Source organism: Aegilops tauschii, chromosome 2, assembly GCF_002575655.3.
Source record: "Aegilops tauschii subsp. strangulata cultivar AL8/78 chromosome 2, Aet v6.0, whole genome shotgun sequence".
In the NCBI taxonomy this organism is placed as follows: domain Eukaryota; kingdom Viridiplantae; phylum Streptophyta; class Magnoliopsida; order Poales; family Poaceae; genus Aegilops; species Aegilops tauschii.
The window spans coordinates 548,531,800-548,549,954 of record NC_053036.3 but is presented as its reverse complement, the minus strand read 5'-3'; the positions used below and the strand labels follow the sequence as shown (position 1 = coordinate 548,549,954).

The 18,155-nt window shown below is 46.4% G+C and overlaps 1 protein-coding gene across 1 annotated transcript; it reads right to left on the bottom strand.

The window, feature by feature from the left end:
- Positions 1–15,436: 15,436 nt before the first annotated feature.
- Positions 15,437–16,886, bottom strand: LOC109739648 (ubiquinol oxidase 1b, mitochondrial). Its single transcript, XM_020298714.4, has one exon. The coding sequence runs from the start codon at positions 16,678–16,680 to the stop codon at positions 15,688–15,690; it is 993 nt and encodes a 330-aa protein (XP_020154303.1). The 5' UTR covers positions 16,681–16,886; the 3' UTR covers positions 15,437–15,687.
- Between the last annotated feature and the right edge of the window lie 1,269 nt (positions 16,887–18,155).

Below are 18,155 nucleotides of genomic sequence, written 5' to 3'. Positions count from 1 at the left end.
ATTATGAACGGTGGATTTGCCACAAGTACAATGCCAACTACATGATCATGCAAAGCAATATGACAATGATGAACGTGTCATGATGAATGAAACGATGGAAAGTTGCATGGCAATATATCTCAAAATGGCTATGGAAATGCCATAATAGGTAGGTATGGTGGCTGTTTTGAGGAGGATATAAGGAGGTTTATGTGTGAAAGAGCGTATCATATCACGGGGTTTGGATGCACCGGCGAAGTTTGCACCAACTCTCAATGTGAGAAAGGGCAATGCTCGGTACCGAAGAGGCTAGCAATGATGGAAAGATAAGGGTGATCATCCATGGACTCAACATTAGTCATAAAGAACTCACATACTTATTGCAAAAATCTACAAGTCATCAAAAACCAAGCACTACGCACATGCTCCTAGGGGGATAGATTGGTAGGAAAAGACCATCGCTCGTCCCCGACCGCCACTCATAAGGATGACAATCAAAGAACACCTCATGCTTCAAATTTGTTAGATAACGTTTACCATACGTGCATGCTAAGGGACTTGCAAACTTCAACACAAGTATTTGTCAAATTCACAACTAGCACAACTTTAATATCACTACCTCCATATCTCAAAACAATCATCAAGCATCAAACTTCTCTTAGTATTCAGCACACTTATAAGAAAGTATTTTTACTAGTCTTGAATACTTAGCATATTAGGATTAATTTCCCAATTTAAGCAAATTACCATGCTGTTTAAGACTCTAAAAATAATATAAGTGAAGCATGAGAGAATAATAGTTTCTATAAAACAAACCACCGCCGTGCTCTAAAAGATATAAGTAAAGCGCTAGAGCAAAAACTATATAGCTCAAAAGATATAAGTGAAGCGCATAGAGTATTCTAACAAATTCCGAATCATGTGTGTCTCTCTCAAAAGGTGTGTAAAGCAAAGATGATTGTGGTAAACTAACAAGCAAATACTCAAATCATACAAGACGCTCCAAGCAAAACACATATCATGTGGTGAATAAAAATATAGCTCCAAGTAAAGTTACCGATGGAAGTAGACGAAAGAGGGGATGCCTTCCAGGGCATCCCCAAGCTTTGGCTTTTAGGTGTCTTTAGATTATCTTGGGGTGCCATGGGCATCCCCAAGCTTAGGTTCTTGCCACTCCTTGTTCCATAATCCATCAAATCTTTTACCCAAAATTTGAAAACTTCACAACACAAAACTTAACAGAAAATCTCGTGAGCTCCGTTAGCGAAAGAAAACAAAACACCATTTCAAGGTACTGTAATGAACTCATTATTTATTTATATATGTGTTAAACATAATGTATTCCAACTTCTCTATGGTTTATAAACTATTTTACTAGCCATAGATTCATCAAAATAAGCAAACAACACACGAAAAACAGAATCTGTCAAAAACAGAACAGTCTGTAGTAATCTGTAACTAACGCAAACTTCCGAAACTCTAAAAGTTCTACCAAAATAGGACGACCTAAATAATTTGTTTATTGACCTGCTGCAATTGGAATCAGTATCATATCACGTTCTGGTAAGTTTTAACAATTGTTTTCGTGAACAGAAAGTTTCTGGAATTTTCAGCAAGATCAAATAACTATCATCCAAGAAGATCCTATAGGTTTTACTTGGCACAAACACTAATTAAAACATAAAAACAAGTCTAACCGGAGGCTAGATCAAATATTTATTCCTAAACATAAGCAAAAAGCAAAAAACTAAAAATAAAATTGGGTTGCCTCCCAACAAATGCTATCGTTTAACGCCCCTAGCTAGGTATTGCCATCTTTGGTAGGCAATCCATAAGTGGCTCTCATAATAGATTCATAAGGTAATTTTATTTTCTTTCTAGGGAAGTGTTCCATGCCTTTCCTTAGCGGAAATTGGAATCTAATATTCCCTTCCTTCATATCAATAATTGCACCAATCGTTCTAAGGAAAGGTCTACCAAGAATAATAGGACATGAAGGATTGCAATCTATATCAAGAACAATAAAATCTACGGGCACATAGTTCCTATTTGCAACAATAAGAACATCATTTTCTTCCCATAGGTTTCTTAATAGTGGAATCCGCAAGCTGCAAGTTTAAAGAGCACTCGTCAAATTCACAGAATCCTACCAAATCACACAAAGTTTTTGGAATCGTGGAAACACTAGCACCCAAATCACACAAAGCATAGCATTCATGATCTTTAATTTTAATTTTAATAATAGGTTCCCACTCATCATAAAGTTTTCTAGGGATAGAAACTTCCAACTCAAGTTTTTCTTCGTAAGATTGCATCAAAGCATCAACGATATGTTTAGTAAAAGCTTTATGATGACTATAAGCATGTGGAGAATTTAGCACGGATTGCAACAAGGAAATACAATCTATCAAAGAGCAATTATCATAATTAAATTCCTTGAAATCCAAAATAGTGGGTTCAATATCTTCAATCCCACTTTTTGCATTAAGATCTAAAAACTCAGATTTTTAGAACGCCTTCTAGGTAGAGGTGGATCATATTCAGTCCCATCATTATCAAGATTCATATTGCAAAACAAAGATTTAATAGGGGACACATCAATAACTTTTAGATCTTCATCTTTATTTTCATAGAAACTAGAAGAACACGCTTTCACAAAGCTTAGCACGTATCCTAGCGGTTCTTTCTTTGCACTCATCAATGGAACTTCTCATAGCTTTGAGAGACTCATTGATATCATGCTTAGGTGGAATAGATCTAAGTTTCAAAGAATCAACATCAAGAGAAATTCTATCAACGTTCCTAACCAAATCATCAACTTTAAGAAATTTTTCTTCAAGCAAAGCATTGAAATTCTTTTGTGAATTCATAAACTCCTTAACACTAGTCTCAAATTCAGAAGGCATCTTATTAAAATTTCCATAAGAATTGTTGTAGGAATTACCGCAATTATTAGAAGAATTACTAGGATATGGCCTTGGATTAAAGTTTCCTCTATACGCGTTGTTACAAAAATTATTCCTACCAACAAAATTCACATCCATAGATTCATTATTATTCTCAATCAAAGTAGACAAAGGCATATCATTAGGATCAGAAGAAACACTTTTATTAGAAAATAATTTCATAAGTTCGTCCATCTTCCCACTCAAAACATTAATTTCTTCTATTGCATGCACTTTTTTATTAGTAGATCTTTTAGTGTGCCATTGAGAATAATTAACCATAATATTATCTAGGAGTTTAGTATCTTCTCCTAAAGTGATTTCCATAGAAGTGCCTCCCGCGGCCGAATCTAAAAGATTTCTAGAAGCAAAATTGAATCCGGCATAAAATTTTTGTATAATCATCCACAAATTCAAACCATGCGTAGGGCAATTACGTATCATTAATTTCATCCTCTCCCAAGCTTGTGCAACATGTTCATGATCAAGTTGCTTAAAATTCATAATATCATTTCTAAGAGAGATGATCTTAGCGGGAGGAAAATACTTAGAGATAAAAGCATCTTTGCACTTATTCCAAGAATCAATACTATTTTTAGGCAAAGACGAAAACCAAGCTTTAGCACGATCTCTAAGCGAAAAAGGAAATAGCTTAAATTTAACAATATCATTATCCACATCTTTCTTCTTTTCCATATCACACAAATCAACGAAGCTATTTAGATGGGTAGCGGCATCTCACTAGGAAGGCCGGCGAATTGATCTTTCATGACAAGATTCAACAAAGCAGTATTAATTTCACAAGACTCGGTATCGGTAAGAGGAGCAATCGGAGTGCTAAGAAAATCATTGTTGTTGGTATTGGTAAAGTCTCACAATTTGGTATTATCTTGAGCCATAGTGGCAAGCAAGCAATCCAACACACGAGCAAACAAGAAGCAAGCGAAAAAGAGGCGAACGGAAAAGAGAGGGCGAATAAAACGGCAAGGGTGAAGTGGGGGAGAGGAAAACGAGAGGCAAATGGCAAATAATTTAATGCGGGAGATAAGGGTTTGTGATGGGTACTTGGTATGTTGACTTTGCGTAGACTCCTCGGCAACGGCGCCAGAAATCCTTGTTGCTACCTCTTGAGAACTGCGTTGGTTTTCCCTTGAAGAGGAAAGGGTGATGCAGCAAAGTAGCGTAAGTATTTCCCTCAGTTTTTGAGAACCAAGGTATCAATCCAGTAGGAGGCCATGCACAAGTCCCTCACACCTACACAAACAAATAAATCCTCGCAACCAACGCAATAAAGGGGTTGTCAATCCCTTCACGGTCACTTACGAGAGTGAGATCTGATAGATATGATAAGATAATATTTTTGGTATTTTTATGATAAAGATGCAAATTAAAGAAAGCAAAATAAAGACGGCGACAGAAATAGCTTGTTGATGGGAGATTAATATGATGGAAAATAGACCCGGGGGCCATAGGTTTCACTAGTGGCTTCTCTCGAGAGCATAAGTATTACGGTGGGTGAACAAATTACTGTTGAGCAATTGACAGAATTGAGCATAGTTATGAGAATATCTAGGTATGATCATGTATATAGGCATCACGTCCGAGACAAGTAGACCGACTCCTGCCTGCATCTACTACTATTACACCACACATCGACCGCTATCCAGCATGCATCTAGAGTACTAAGTTCAAAAGAACAGAGTAACGCTTTAAGTAAGATGACATGACGTAGAGGGATAAACTCATGCAATATGATATAAACCCCATCTTGTTATCCTCGATGGCAACAATACAATACGTGCCTTGCTGCCCCTACTGTCACTGGGAAAGGACACCGCAAGATTGACCCAAAGCTAAGCACTTCTCCTATTGCAAGAAAGATCAATCTAGTAGGCCAAACCAAACTGATAATTCGAAGAGACTTGCAAAGATAACCAATCATACATAAAAGAATTCAGAGAAGATTCAAATATTGTTCATAGATAAACTTGATCATAAACCCACAATTCATCGGTCTCAACAAACACACCGCAAAAGAAGATTACATCAAATAGATCTCCACAAGAGAGGGGGAGAACATTGTATTGAGATCCAAAAAGAGAGAAGAAGCCATCTAGCTAATAACTATGGACCCGAAGGTCTGAGGTAAACTACTCACACATCATCGGAGAGGCTATGGTGTTGATGTAGAAGCCCTCCGTGATCGATGCCCCCTCCGGCGGAGCTCCGGAAAAGGCCCCAAGATGGGATCTCACGGGTACAGAAGGTTGCGGCGGTGGAATTAGGTTTTTGGCTCCGTATCTGGTAGTTTGGGGGTACGTAGGTATATATAGGAGGAAGAAGTACGTCGGTGGAGCAACGTGGGGCCCACGAGGGTGGAGGGCGCGCACAGGGGGTAGGCGCGCCCCCCTACCTCATGCCCTCCTGGTTGATGTCTTGACGTAGGGTCCAAGTCCTCTGGATCACGTTCGTTCCGAAAATCACGTTCCCGAAGGTTTCATTCCGTTTGGACTCCGTTTGATATTCTTTTTCTGCGAAACTCTGAAATAGGCAAAAAAAACAGCAATTCTGGGCTGGGCCTCCGGTTAATAGGTTAGTCCCAAAAATAATATAAAAGTGCATAATAAAGCCCAATAATGTCCAAAACAGAATATAATATAGCATGGAGCAATAAAAAATTATAGATACGTTGGAGACGTATCACTAAGTACTGCAGCTTATACATCGTAATCTACTAAACTTGTAGCACATTCTTATATATTTAGATGTTTGACGCGATCATTATGTTGTGCAGCATCTACAAAAAGGAGTTACTGCTGCAAATTCCAAGAAACATTGACAAACTGGTTATGGCAGGATTTGCGAAATGGTTCAAGAGCCATGTAAGCTTTGGAATTGCACTGTCAGTTTTTTTAATATATTGAGTACATAAGATGATCAGTTTGTCTGTTTTCTAACCATAGGTTAAGAAGATGCGGGAGGATGGGCAGGCAGTTGATGATGCCCTTTACTCACTAGCAATGGGTCCTGATACTTGGGTTAGACATTATGAATCTTGCGTTGTTGGAGATGTGCGCTACAACACCCTTGCACGAGACGAAGGCAGGAAGACACAAAACAGTGTCATCATGAGCACGGATACGTATGACAAAGAGACAACTGAAATGTACGCTAACATAACGGACATTGTTCAGTTGCAATATATCTCCAGTTTCGAGGATCATCGGTGTGTGGTTATGTTGTGCTGTCGTTGGTATAACCTGTTTTCTAGGATAGCAAAACCCAGAGCTGATGATTATTTCAAATCCATCAATGTCAAGGCGGCATACCAGACCAACGAGCCTTTTATTTTGGCAAATCAAGCAACACAGATATTTTTCTTGGAAGACACATTTGCACGTAGCGATGACTGGAGTGTATTGCAAAGGTTTGAGCAGAGGAATTCGTTTAATGAAGTTGCACAACAAGATGATGCTTACACTGCTCCTGATGTACAAGATAACACAGATGTTCCTAATATCTTTGAGAACCATCACGTCAATGACGCCGACGAAAAGATTGCCTGTCGTGCTGTGGACATACAAGAGTTGATCAAGAAGAAGCCAACGTTCGAGGACGTTGAGGACGAAGAAGAAGATGACACCGTGGGGAATTACGATTCAGACTGATACACATGGCGAAGATGTTGACGCTGCTGCTGCGGATGATGATTACATTGCTTTTGTTGTGTTTGCCTGTCAGAAGACGTTTTTTATCTACTATGTGAAATTGTGTTTGCTATGACAACTGAAACCTGATGAACATGTTGTTTAGTATTTTCCTGTGAGAACATCACTTGTTATGTATGCTGATTTGTGTTTGGTGATTGTATGACGACTAAAACATGATGACATTGTTGTTTAGTTGTATTCATATTTGGCTCTGAAACTTGAATTTGATGACATAGTTTGCTGTTGGACTACAATTTGCTCGACGTCTTCGAATGAGAACAAAGCTGACCCGACTCGGCCTCTGCTAATTTATTTATTTATTACCAAAAGGGCCTCTGCTATTTATTTATTTATGAGCAAAAGGGGATACCCCCTGATTTCCATTAATAGAAATCATTAGATGTTCACAACACTACGCCCAGCCTGCTACACAGGTTTCATTCATTACTAGTTTCAGCAAAGTGCTCATGTCATAGCCACTCAATACATCACGAGTGCTACATACACTGCAAATAAAGAGACAATCATCCTACAGAGCACATCGATTTTGCCCATTATCTTCACAAGCTCTTTCATCTCCTCATTGCTGTGAAGGCCGTTCAGCAGCTGTTGCTTGGCCATGATCAGAGGAATTTCATCTTTAACCTTCTGCTCTGCATCTTCCTCTTCTGCCGTTCCTTCAGTTACTTGTCCAACACCCCAACCTGCTGGTATTGGGATTCCTCGGCTAACCAAATAATCAGCGTAGTTGCACTCCCCCACATCAACAACTTCCCAGAAATACAAATCACACGAATCTTCCCTTTTCTGCAAGAATCAAATTGGAAGATCATCAATCAAACTATTAAAAAAATCAGCAACTGAGAGCAGCAGAACAACACTTAAACATATTATTACCCCATGATTCGGGCATTTGTAGAAGACTCGGCCAGGGTTGAGGATTGTGGTTGAGACACGACGGATGACTCTGCGTGATTTGCAGCAGTGGCACCACACCAACGGCAGCGGCTTGCGATGAGCAACCGGCTGCGGTGCGTGTGCCGGCGGGGGTGTGATGAGACCCACAGGCGATGGTACGGGTGGCGACTTGGCGCATATTTGGTTGTTGCCTGCTGAAGAGCAGGTGGACGAGCAGCCATCGGACATGGTTGCTGCGGCCAGAGCTTCTGATGCTAGGCAGAGTAAGTAGAGAAGGGAGAAGCGAACGTTGGATATGTCAATTTCATTACTTACAGAGTAGCATAGCACCATATATAGTCATAGTCTAGGTTTGGATTCGAACCAGCTACAGGAGCACGACTCTCTTTTTTCTAAAGCTCAGCAATGTCTCTTTACTGGTACACTAGCTTGTTCTGTACGCCTTCTCAAGTCTTTGATTCCTCCACCTGACATCTGGGACCCACCGGAAGGGCCTCTGTATTTCGTGAAAAAAACGTGCCCCCTGCTGACAGGTCAGACCCACCAGCTATCTTCGCACGCAAGGAAGTGCCTCCTTATTACGCATAAAAAAATGAATACTCCCCCTGCCAGCTAGAACCCAGCATAGTGGGAGGCTGACTCTTGGGCCTACCAAGTTGACGGGGACGGAGGGCTTTGTCAACTTAGTCAACATGAACGATTCTAGCTTGAGTTACCGTACGATGTACATCCAACGGCATTAGTGCTTCTTCAACCTCTGGTCTTCTTGCTCCAGCCGCCCAAACCAGCGTCGGTCGTGCTGCATGCTCCTGCCTCCCGTGGCCGGCTGTGATGCCGCGGAGGCCTCACCGCCCCTACTACTCCCACCGCTGGCCAGGGCATCCCTCTACTCACCCACACCCCCTGTTATTCTGCAGCGATGGCAGCCTCACACCGGAGCCGAACCAGTGAACCCTCGTACTCCTCTCCGCGTGGGCATCCACTGTCGCGTCTTCCCCGGCTCCGCGTCGTCCCCTTCCTAGGCCTCGCCGTCGTCCACCGCCTTGGTGCTCTCGGCGCGGCGTGGCCAATGTGGTCAACGACCGACATCCATCGGAAGAGTACTGTACGTGGAGAGGCTGACAGCTGGGTCCACAGCCGCAGCTGGGTCCATGGCCACAGCCCAGTTTTTTTGTGATTTGCCAAGTAAGTCGCTTTGTCAGGCCTGCTGGGCTGCAAATCTTTCAAGACGAGGAGAGCTTCATTCGGCTGGCCGAGAAAATGGCCTATCAGTAATGAGAAATGGGATGTACATTTTTAAAACACATCAAACCGGCAATTAGTTTCAAATTTCTTTTTTTTCATTTCGAGATTTTAAATTGCATTGATTTTTATGCGTGGACAATTTGTTGGATTTTATATTGATATACATTTATTTTTAAAATCTGTTTGAATGTGACTCGAAATTTCGGGATTAAAAACAGTTCGGACCGCATCGAAATATGCAAATTTTTGTATAATTTTTTAACCGTGGCCACAATATGGGCTGTAATGCTAACAAAAAGAATATGGGCTCCATAAAAACCTTAAGAATTAGCAAATGGGCTGTAAATTATTAGAAATAATGGCAGATGGGCTGTATGGTGTTTTCCACAGATTTGAGGCTTTCCTAAAAAAAGGTTGACGCACAAGCAGTGACTATTGGATGTCCATCCAACGGCCGTCGTGCTTCTTCAATCTCTGCTCTTCCTGCTCCAGCCGCTCAAACAAGCGCCGGCGGGACTGCCTGCTCTCTCCTCCCCGCGGCCGACTGTGCTGCCGCGCAGGCCTCACCGCCCCATCGTACTCCCATCGTTGGCCTAGCCATCCCTCTACTCACCAACACCTGCTGTTATTCTCTGGCAACGGCAGACGAACCAGTAAACCCTCGTAAAGTCATACTCCCCTCCGCGTGGGAAACAACTACCGAGTCTTCCCTGCCTCCGTGTCGTTCCCTTCCTAGGCCTCGCTGTCGTCCACCGCCCTGGTGCTCTCGGCGCGGCATGGTCAACTTGGTCAACGACCGACATGCATCTAAAGTGGACTGTACGTGGAGAGGCTGACAGCTGGGTCCACGGCCGCACGCAAGGAAATGCCTCCTTATTACGCGCAAAATAATGATTCCTCCACATGACATCTGGGACCCACCGAAAGGGCCTCTGTATTTCGCGAAAAAAACGTTACCACCGCTGATAGCTTGGACCCACCAGCTATATCTTCGCACGCAAGGAAGTGCCTCCTTATTACGCACAAAAAAATGAATAATCCCCCTGCTAGCTGGGACCAAGTATAGTGGCAGGCTGACTTGTGGGCCTACTAAGTTGACGGGGACGGAGGGCTTTGTCAACTTAGTCGATATGCACGATTCTAGCTCCAGTGACCGTACGATGTCCATCCAACGACCGTAGTGCTTCTTCAACCTCTGGTCTTCTTGCTCCAGCCGCCCAAACCAGCGTCGGTCGTGCCTCGTGCTCCTGCCTCCCATGGTCGGCTGCGATGCGGCGGAGGCCTCACCGCCCCTACTACTCCCACCGCTGGCCAGGCCATCCCTCTACTCACCCACACCCCCTGTTATTCCGCGGCGACGACAGCCTCACACCGCAGCGAACCAGTGAACCCTCATACTCCTCTACGCGTGGGCATCCACTGCCGCGTCTTCCCCGGCTCCGCGTCGTCCCCTTCCTAGGCCTCGCCGTCGTCCACCGCCCTGGTGCTCTCGGTGCGGCGTGGTCAACGTGGTCAAGGAACGGCTTCCATCGGACATGGACTGTACGTGGAGAGGCTGACAGCTGGGTCCACGGCCGCAACAAGGAAGTGCCTCCTTATTACGCGCAAAATAATTATTCCTCCACATGACAGCGGGGACCCACCGGACGGGCCACCGTATTTCGTGAAAAAAATGTTTCCCCCTGACTGCTGGGACCCACCAGCTACATCTTCGCACGCAAGGAAGTGCGTCCGAGCAAAAAAACGATTCGCCCCCCTGACTGTTGGGACCCACCAGCTACATCTTCGCAGGCAAGGAAGTGCCTGACAGTCGGGACCCACCTGGTCGAAGCGTACGTAGCGTTGTCATTCTGGTCATGAACGTGTATGTACATACTGGTCGATGTAGAGGCGCGCACGTGTCGTAGTAGAGGCGCGCACGTAGCATATACACGTACGTACAGCGGCCAGTGTGCAAGAAAGAAAATACGGCCACGTACGTACATACAGGCAGGGTCTCGAACGCCTACTCGCGCATACGTACGGCCAGGGCTCGTGTACATGGCTGGGTCGGAACGGAGAAACTGCGTTGTGGTCATGTTCATGGGGAGGCAACGGAATGCGTCGTGTTCATCGGGAGGCAACGGAACGCGTGGGAGCCAACCGGCTTGGACGGAATAGCCAATGGAAATGAGGCATGGCGTACCGCAGAACGGAGGAAACGGCCTTGTGTTCAACCAGCCACGGTTGAAACGGGATCCTGTTCATCGGGGGGGTCTGGAGTACCGCAAAACGGAGGAAACGGGCCTCCTACGGTCGAAACGGGGGTCCTGTTGATCGGGAGGGGTGTGGCGTACCGCAAAACGGAGGAAACAGAATTGTGTTGGAGCGCTATGGTCAAAACGGGGGTCCTGTTCATCGGGAGGGGTGTGGCGTACCGCAAAACGGGACTCCACGGGATACTGTTCATCTCCACCGTCGACCCCCTCCAGCCTCCACGAGCTACTGTTCATCCACCGTCGACCTCCTCCAGCCTCCACCTGTGACTGTTCATCCACGGGCTCCTGTTCATCCAGCCTCCACCGCGCGCTACTCCACCGGCTACTGTTCAACCAGCCCTCTCCACGGGCTCCTGTTCAACCACCCCTCCACGGGCTACTGTTCATCTAGCCCTCCACCGTCTATTGTTCATCCAGCCCTCCACGGGGTCCTGTTCATCCAGCCCCAACCGGCTCGATCGATCGGGGTCCTGTTCATCCAGAGGCAACACCACGGGGTCCTGTTCATCCACCCCCACCGGGAACTGTTCATCCAACCCCCCCCCCCAATAACGCTCACTGTTCATCCAGAGGCAGCATCGATCGGCTTCAGTTAGCAGCAGTAGTGAAGGAATCGCTCGATCGGGTTCAGTTAACAGCCATCGATCGATCGCTCGGGTTGAGTAACGCGTAGCCTGCAGTGCAATCGCTCGGGTTCAGTTAGAGCCCAACGCCTCGCTCGGGTTCAGTTAGAGCCCAACGCCTCGCACCCACGCGCGTGCGTGTACGAGAGAAACGCGCATCGCTCGGCCCCGACCACCCACCGTAACCGGGAACACCCCGATATTTTCCTCGCCCTCGCTTCTACCACAGTTTTTTCCGTCATGGACGGTCCAAAGAATGTCATGCAGCTGCGTCTCCGGCCCGCCCAGGACGAAAAGCCCATTTTCTGCCATGATTTTTTGTCATAGAAGTAGGACCCCACCACATCTATGTTGATACCGGGTTTTGTCACAATTATCGTCATAGAAGTGTCATAAGTATGACAAAAAAATTCGTTCGGCCCAAAATGTCACAAATGTGTCTTTTTTTGTAGTGAGTATTCAACCCAAATTTATAGATTTGACACAAGGGGAGCCAAAGAATATTTGAAGGTATTAGCAGCTGAGTTGTCAATTCAACCACACCTGGAGATTAATTATCTACAGCAAAGTGATCAGTAGCAAAGTAGTTTGATAGTTTTGATAGTAGTGACAGCAGCAATAGTAACAGTAACAGTGATAGCAGTAATTTTGTAGCAAGTATAACAGTGATGATAGTAGTAGTAACTTAGCAGAAACAATATGGAAAAGTTTGTAGGCATTGGATCGGTGACTTGTTGGATGATATTCATCATGTGACAGTTATAACATAGGGCGATTCGGCACTAGCTCCAGTTCATCGATATAATGTAGGCATGTATTCCGTAAATAGTCATACGCGCTTTATTAAAAGAACTTGCATGACATCTGTTGTCCTACCCTCCCGTGGCAGCGGGGTCCATATTGGAAACTAAGGGATATTAAGGCCTCCTTTTAATAGAGAACCAAAACAAAGCATTAACACATAGTGAATACATGAACTCCTCAAACTACGGTCATCACCGAGAGTGGGCCCCGTTGTTGTCACTCCGGGGTTGCCGGATCATAACACGTAGTAGGTGACTATAACTTGCAAGATCGGATCTAGAACATGGATATAATGATGATAACATAAACGGTTCAGATATGAAATCATGGCACCCGGGCCCAAAGTGACAAGCATTAAGCATGGCAAAGTCATAGCAACATCAATCTAAGAACATAGTGGATACTAGGGATCAAGCCCTAACAAAACTAACTCAATTACATGATGAATCGCATCCAACTCCTCACCGACCAGCGAGCCTACGAAGGAATTACTCACTCCCGGTGGGGACATCATGGAATTGGTGATGGAGAAGTGTTGGTGATGACGAAGAACGAAGATCCCCCTCTCCGGAGCCCCAAACGGACTCCAGATCTGCCCTCCCAAGGAAGAACAGGGCTTGGCGGTGGCTCTGTCTTGTTTTTTTCGAAAAGGGGGGATCCCCGGCCTCTGCATCAGAACGATGCATACGGCCACCTTTATTACCAAGCAAAATAGTTCGACGGCAGTCTTAAAGTCTCAACAAAGTACAAAAAATGCTCACACAGAGCAAAAGAACAACGATCAAACCACAACCGGCTTAACAAGATAAAGATAGGAAAACTAATTGCCTATCCTATTACATGACCGCCAGCCAAACCGGTTGAAAATATCACGTGCTACCATCTCCCATCGGATAGAACCAGTAACCAAACGCTCCCTGGCCTCCGTCGGATTGAGTAACGACCACATACGGATCAACGCCGTAGCTCGGAAGATAACCTGCAAAAAAACGAGTGTTTGTTGTTCTGTTAAAGACCAAATCATTTCTGCAATTCCAGATAGCCCATAGTAAAGCACATACTCCTACGCGAATGTGTCTCACTGTTTGGAGCTCAACCCCATCAAGCCACGTCCCAAATAACGTGTTGATATTATTCGGCGGAGTAATATTAAAGGCTATGTGCACAGACTACCAAAGAATTTTTGCCAAGGGGCAATCAAGAAAGAGGTGTTTGATGGATTCATCCCGATCACAAAAGCTACATCTAGTGGAGCCATTCCCGTTGCGTTTTATCAATTTATCCTTAGTTAAAATGACTTGTTTGTGTACAAATCACATAAATACTTTAACTCTCAAGGGAACTTTGACATGCCAAACATGTTTTGAATTAGGAATAGAGCTAGAATTAATAACATCCAAATACATGGATTTAACTATAAACTCTCCATTCCTAGTTAGCTTCCAACACAACTGATCGGGTCGTTGAGTTAGTTGAACATCCATCAATCTTCTCACAAGATGGAGCCAGGCTTCCCAACGGTTTCCGACTAGCGCTCTCCTGAAGTGAATATTAAGAGGCGTGGACTGACATACTGTCTCAACGGTTGCATCTCTCTGTTGAACAATGCTATATAGAGAAGGACATTGAAGCGCGAGGGGCGTATCCCCTAGCCACGTATCCTCCCAGAATCTCGTAGAAGTACCGTTCCTAATAACAAACTTCGTCCGATTAAAAAAGATTGATTTAACTCTCATCAGACCTTTCCAGAAAGGCGAATCCATCGGCCTCACTGTCAGCTGGGATAAAGTTTGGGAATGAAGGTACTTATTACGCAGAATTTGTGCCCATGTAGCCCCGGTCTCACTAGATAGCTTATACAACCACTTGCTGAGAAGACATTTATTCTTGACCTCAAATCATGGCACCCGGAGCCCCAAACGGTCTCCGGAGCCCCAAACGGACTCTAGATCTGCCCTCCCGAGGAAGAACAGGGCTTGGCGGTGGCTCCGTCTCGTGGATCGCGATAATTCTTTCTCCCCGATTTTTTCTCCAGAAATAAGATTTTATAGCGTTGGTTTCAGGGTCAGCGGGCCACCAGGTGGGGACAACCCACCTGGGCGCGCCAGGAGAGGGCGGCGCGCCCTGGTAGGTTGTGCCCACCCAGGTGCCCCTCTCTGGCAGGTCTTGGCTCCAGAAATTCTCTTTTATTGTACAAAAATTCCTCACAAAGTTTCGTTCCATTCCGAGAACTTTTATTTCTGCACAAAAACAACACCATGTTAGTTCTGCTGAAAACAGCATCAGTCCGGGTTAGTTTTATTCAAATCATGCAAATTAGAGTCCAAAACAAGAGGAAAAGCGTTAGAAAAAGTAGATACGTTGGAGATGTATCACCATCGATGTTGTTGAGGCAGGATGCTAGAACCACCACCCATGAGCCTCCAACCTTGTTCTTGGACCTTTGGCTTCCCCCAAACAAAGACGTCACAATATGCGACGGGATCCGCTATATACTCAACAACACCAGATCCATTACACCTATAAATAATGGAATAAAGTTCCCACGTATCCTTCGAGTTCACCATCGCGGGTGCCCTCGAGATGGGGTTGATATTGGGAAAATTTTATTCCAAACACCGCCATCCAAACGCTCCGGTGGAACACACTAAACCTAACTCTGGGCAGAGAGTGGGGTTCCTCCACCTATTCGTTGCCCTGGGCGGTTATCAAAGGGGGAGAGAGCCCACAACTTCGCCGATAGATGGCAAGAGGAGTTGGCGCACGTGGCGGAGCTCCAAGGTGGCTCTGGCATGAAGGTGGAGCTCGAAGGCATGCGCCTTGGCCTCGGTGGCTGCGCCGACATGGGCATGGTGCTCTCCTTGGTGGGTACCGCGGGCGGCGGATAGAGGAAGGTGGAGGGGCGCTTGCTCACCCGGGTGGTATTTTGCCTAGGAAAGTATGCATGTTGCACGTCTGTTAAAAAATATTATTGTCAAGCAATAATATCACATAGTATGTTTTTCTGGAAAAGTAATCAAATCATTTTTACAAGCAATACCGGCTTACGTAGACATATGTTTGGGTACAAAGTGACACAAAAGAATCATACACACACATCGTTTACACAGAACAGACTGCACGCGCAACAATCATCGGCGACAGTGGTAGTAGTACGCACCAACGATGGACTGAGCAGGCATCGATCTATGGTCCATTGAGCTGATCAGTGGTACCCGAGCGGCGCAGGCGTCTGATTCAGCGTCATTCCCTGGTAATGGATGTCCGATGCGTAGTGGTTGGCGTCGCGGTGATGCGCCTCGTCGGCGCGCACGGCGGTGACGACGTCCTTGAGCCTGGCGTCGGCGGGGAGGCGCCAGTAGTCGATGGCGATGGCCGGGGCGGGCGTGTTCTCGATCAAGCCGGCCTCGAGGTCCTTGAGGTACTCAGTATAGGACTCCACGGCCTCCTCCTCGAGGTACCCGACGAAGCGGTGCGCGAACTTGGGGGAGATGAGGTAGCCGACGAAGTAGGCGTTGAAGAAGACGCCCTGCGCGGCGAGCACGAGCGCGCGCTCCCACCACCGGGGCTGCGTCACGTCCATGAAGGTCATGAGGTGCATGCGTTCGTTCTCGGCCTCCTCCATGAGCGCCCGGATCCAGCCGCCGCTGTGCTCGAAGCGGCGGAGCGAGCGCAGGTGAAGTAGCACGCCGCCCACCATGGGCGGCACCGCCGCCACCGTCTCCAGCAGCAGCGCGTGGCTGGCGTGCCGGCGCTGGAAGAAGAGGTCCCGGGGCACGCGCAGCGATCGGACAACGAAGTACGCCACCTTGTCCGCCAGGGCCTTGGGCTCGTGGTGCTTGGTCACGTCGATGGACGTGTCCGGCCGGTACGTGTCCCACGGCCTGAAGCAGAACCACGGCCACTCCGTGCCGTCATCCTTGACGAGCTTCCGAGGCTCGATGCCCCAATAGCTCACCACGGGCTTCTTGTTCTGCTGCTCTGGAGTCGCGGCCGCCTGGGGGCTCGCGGCATCATCTTCTTGTTTGGCATGCGGGGCGGCGGCCTCGGTGCTGGCCATCCGCGCGGGGAAGATCCTCGCGGCGGCGGGCATGATGCCCCTCGCGCTCGCGGCGAGCCCGGAGGCTGGCTCGGCGGCGGCGAAGAGGCGGGGGCCCAGGTGGCGCAGAAGCGTGGCTCCGGCCATCCGGGAGCTCATGGTGTTGGCTGTTGATTGTTGAACAACTAAAGCGATCGAAAAGCTTGTGAGCGGATCGAATGGGAAGTCTGTTTTTGTTGGCGGGCTAGGAAATGATTTCTGTTTACTGTTGGTGTTGATCTGGTAACTGACCGATGGCTTGACGACGTCTCGCCGGAGATGGTTTTATAGGGAGGGGGCTCGGCCGGCACGGTGCTTCCGGGAATGTCACCAGACAACATGTGGGCACTCTCCCTAGAAAAAGAAGACATGTGCGCACTCGACCACCAGCTACAGCTGCGAGTGCTGCGACTGCGACGTTCCAATTTTTTCCGTTTATTGTTGCTTCTTGGACAGTGCAGCACAGCCGTGGCGCGGCGGCGCGCTGGTGCTTAATAATCTAACAATTCCTTGCCGTGCAAGTGTCTGTCAGGTTGACTAGCTAGATAAGTTTTTTTCTGAACGGACCAACACGAACGCTCATGACAGGAACGTCGCCGGACTCGCCGGCTTCCGGGGGAGTTCGCGAGACATCTCGGTTGACCGGCGCAGCGTATGTTGCCATCAGGTTGAGGTGAGTGCGCTGTGCGATCCGGACACAAACGCCCTGCGAGCTTGACTTGCCGTGCCTGTGCGTAGATGCCACGGGACTACCGACTGCCGTGCATGCATACTAGTCTTCTCCTTTGGAGGTCAACCGGTAAGGCGAGTTGAACGTTCGCCGTCTTCTTTCACGAGGATATATTCCATGAAAGATTCCATCGGCTCGACTCTCTCTAGACGCTGACCACACGGCCCGGCTGAAAATTTCAAAGGAAAAAACGTTTCTCGCTTCTCCCTGATAAAATAGAACTTTAGCTATACTTAGCGGGTGAAGGCGCGGCGACACGCCGTGCCCGTGGAAGTGGCCTTGACTTATACACTTGTTATTGTTGTTAAGAACAATGGACATTATGAGTTATATTTCATTGGCTAGATGTACAAATTTGCTAATGAGAAAAGAAAAGCCAGTGAAGTACAAGCAATCATAGGCAAATGTGAAACAAAAGATTGACATGCTAAAATAGTTGGATCATTTAGTAACACATATGGTTTGCCTCTCCAGTGGTGATAGTACATTCTTTTTTTTCATTTACTTTGAAATGTCAAATATCTACTCTGAAGTAGGAGGCCGGCCGTGGAAAAGAAGTATCCTATGCAATGGCGTCGAAATTTAGCTGTAGGTTCCCCTTCTCGTAGCATTTTCTATATCTCTAATGGCTAAGCGTGAAATATTTTTTCACATAAAGGACACCATAATCAGCGAATAGGGGCTTAGAACACGATCCTTATAATGTTATGCCATCAGGGTTTAATTCATAAACTTGGCACTGGTGCTCGTATTTTCCAGAATTTATTCCATGGCTTCCGGTGATTCATAGACATGGCACTGGTGCTCTTATTTTTTTGGATTTATTCCATGGCTTTCGGCGATGTGCGTTCAGTAGGAGGAGACG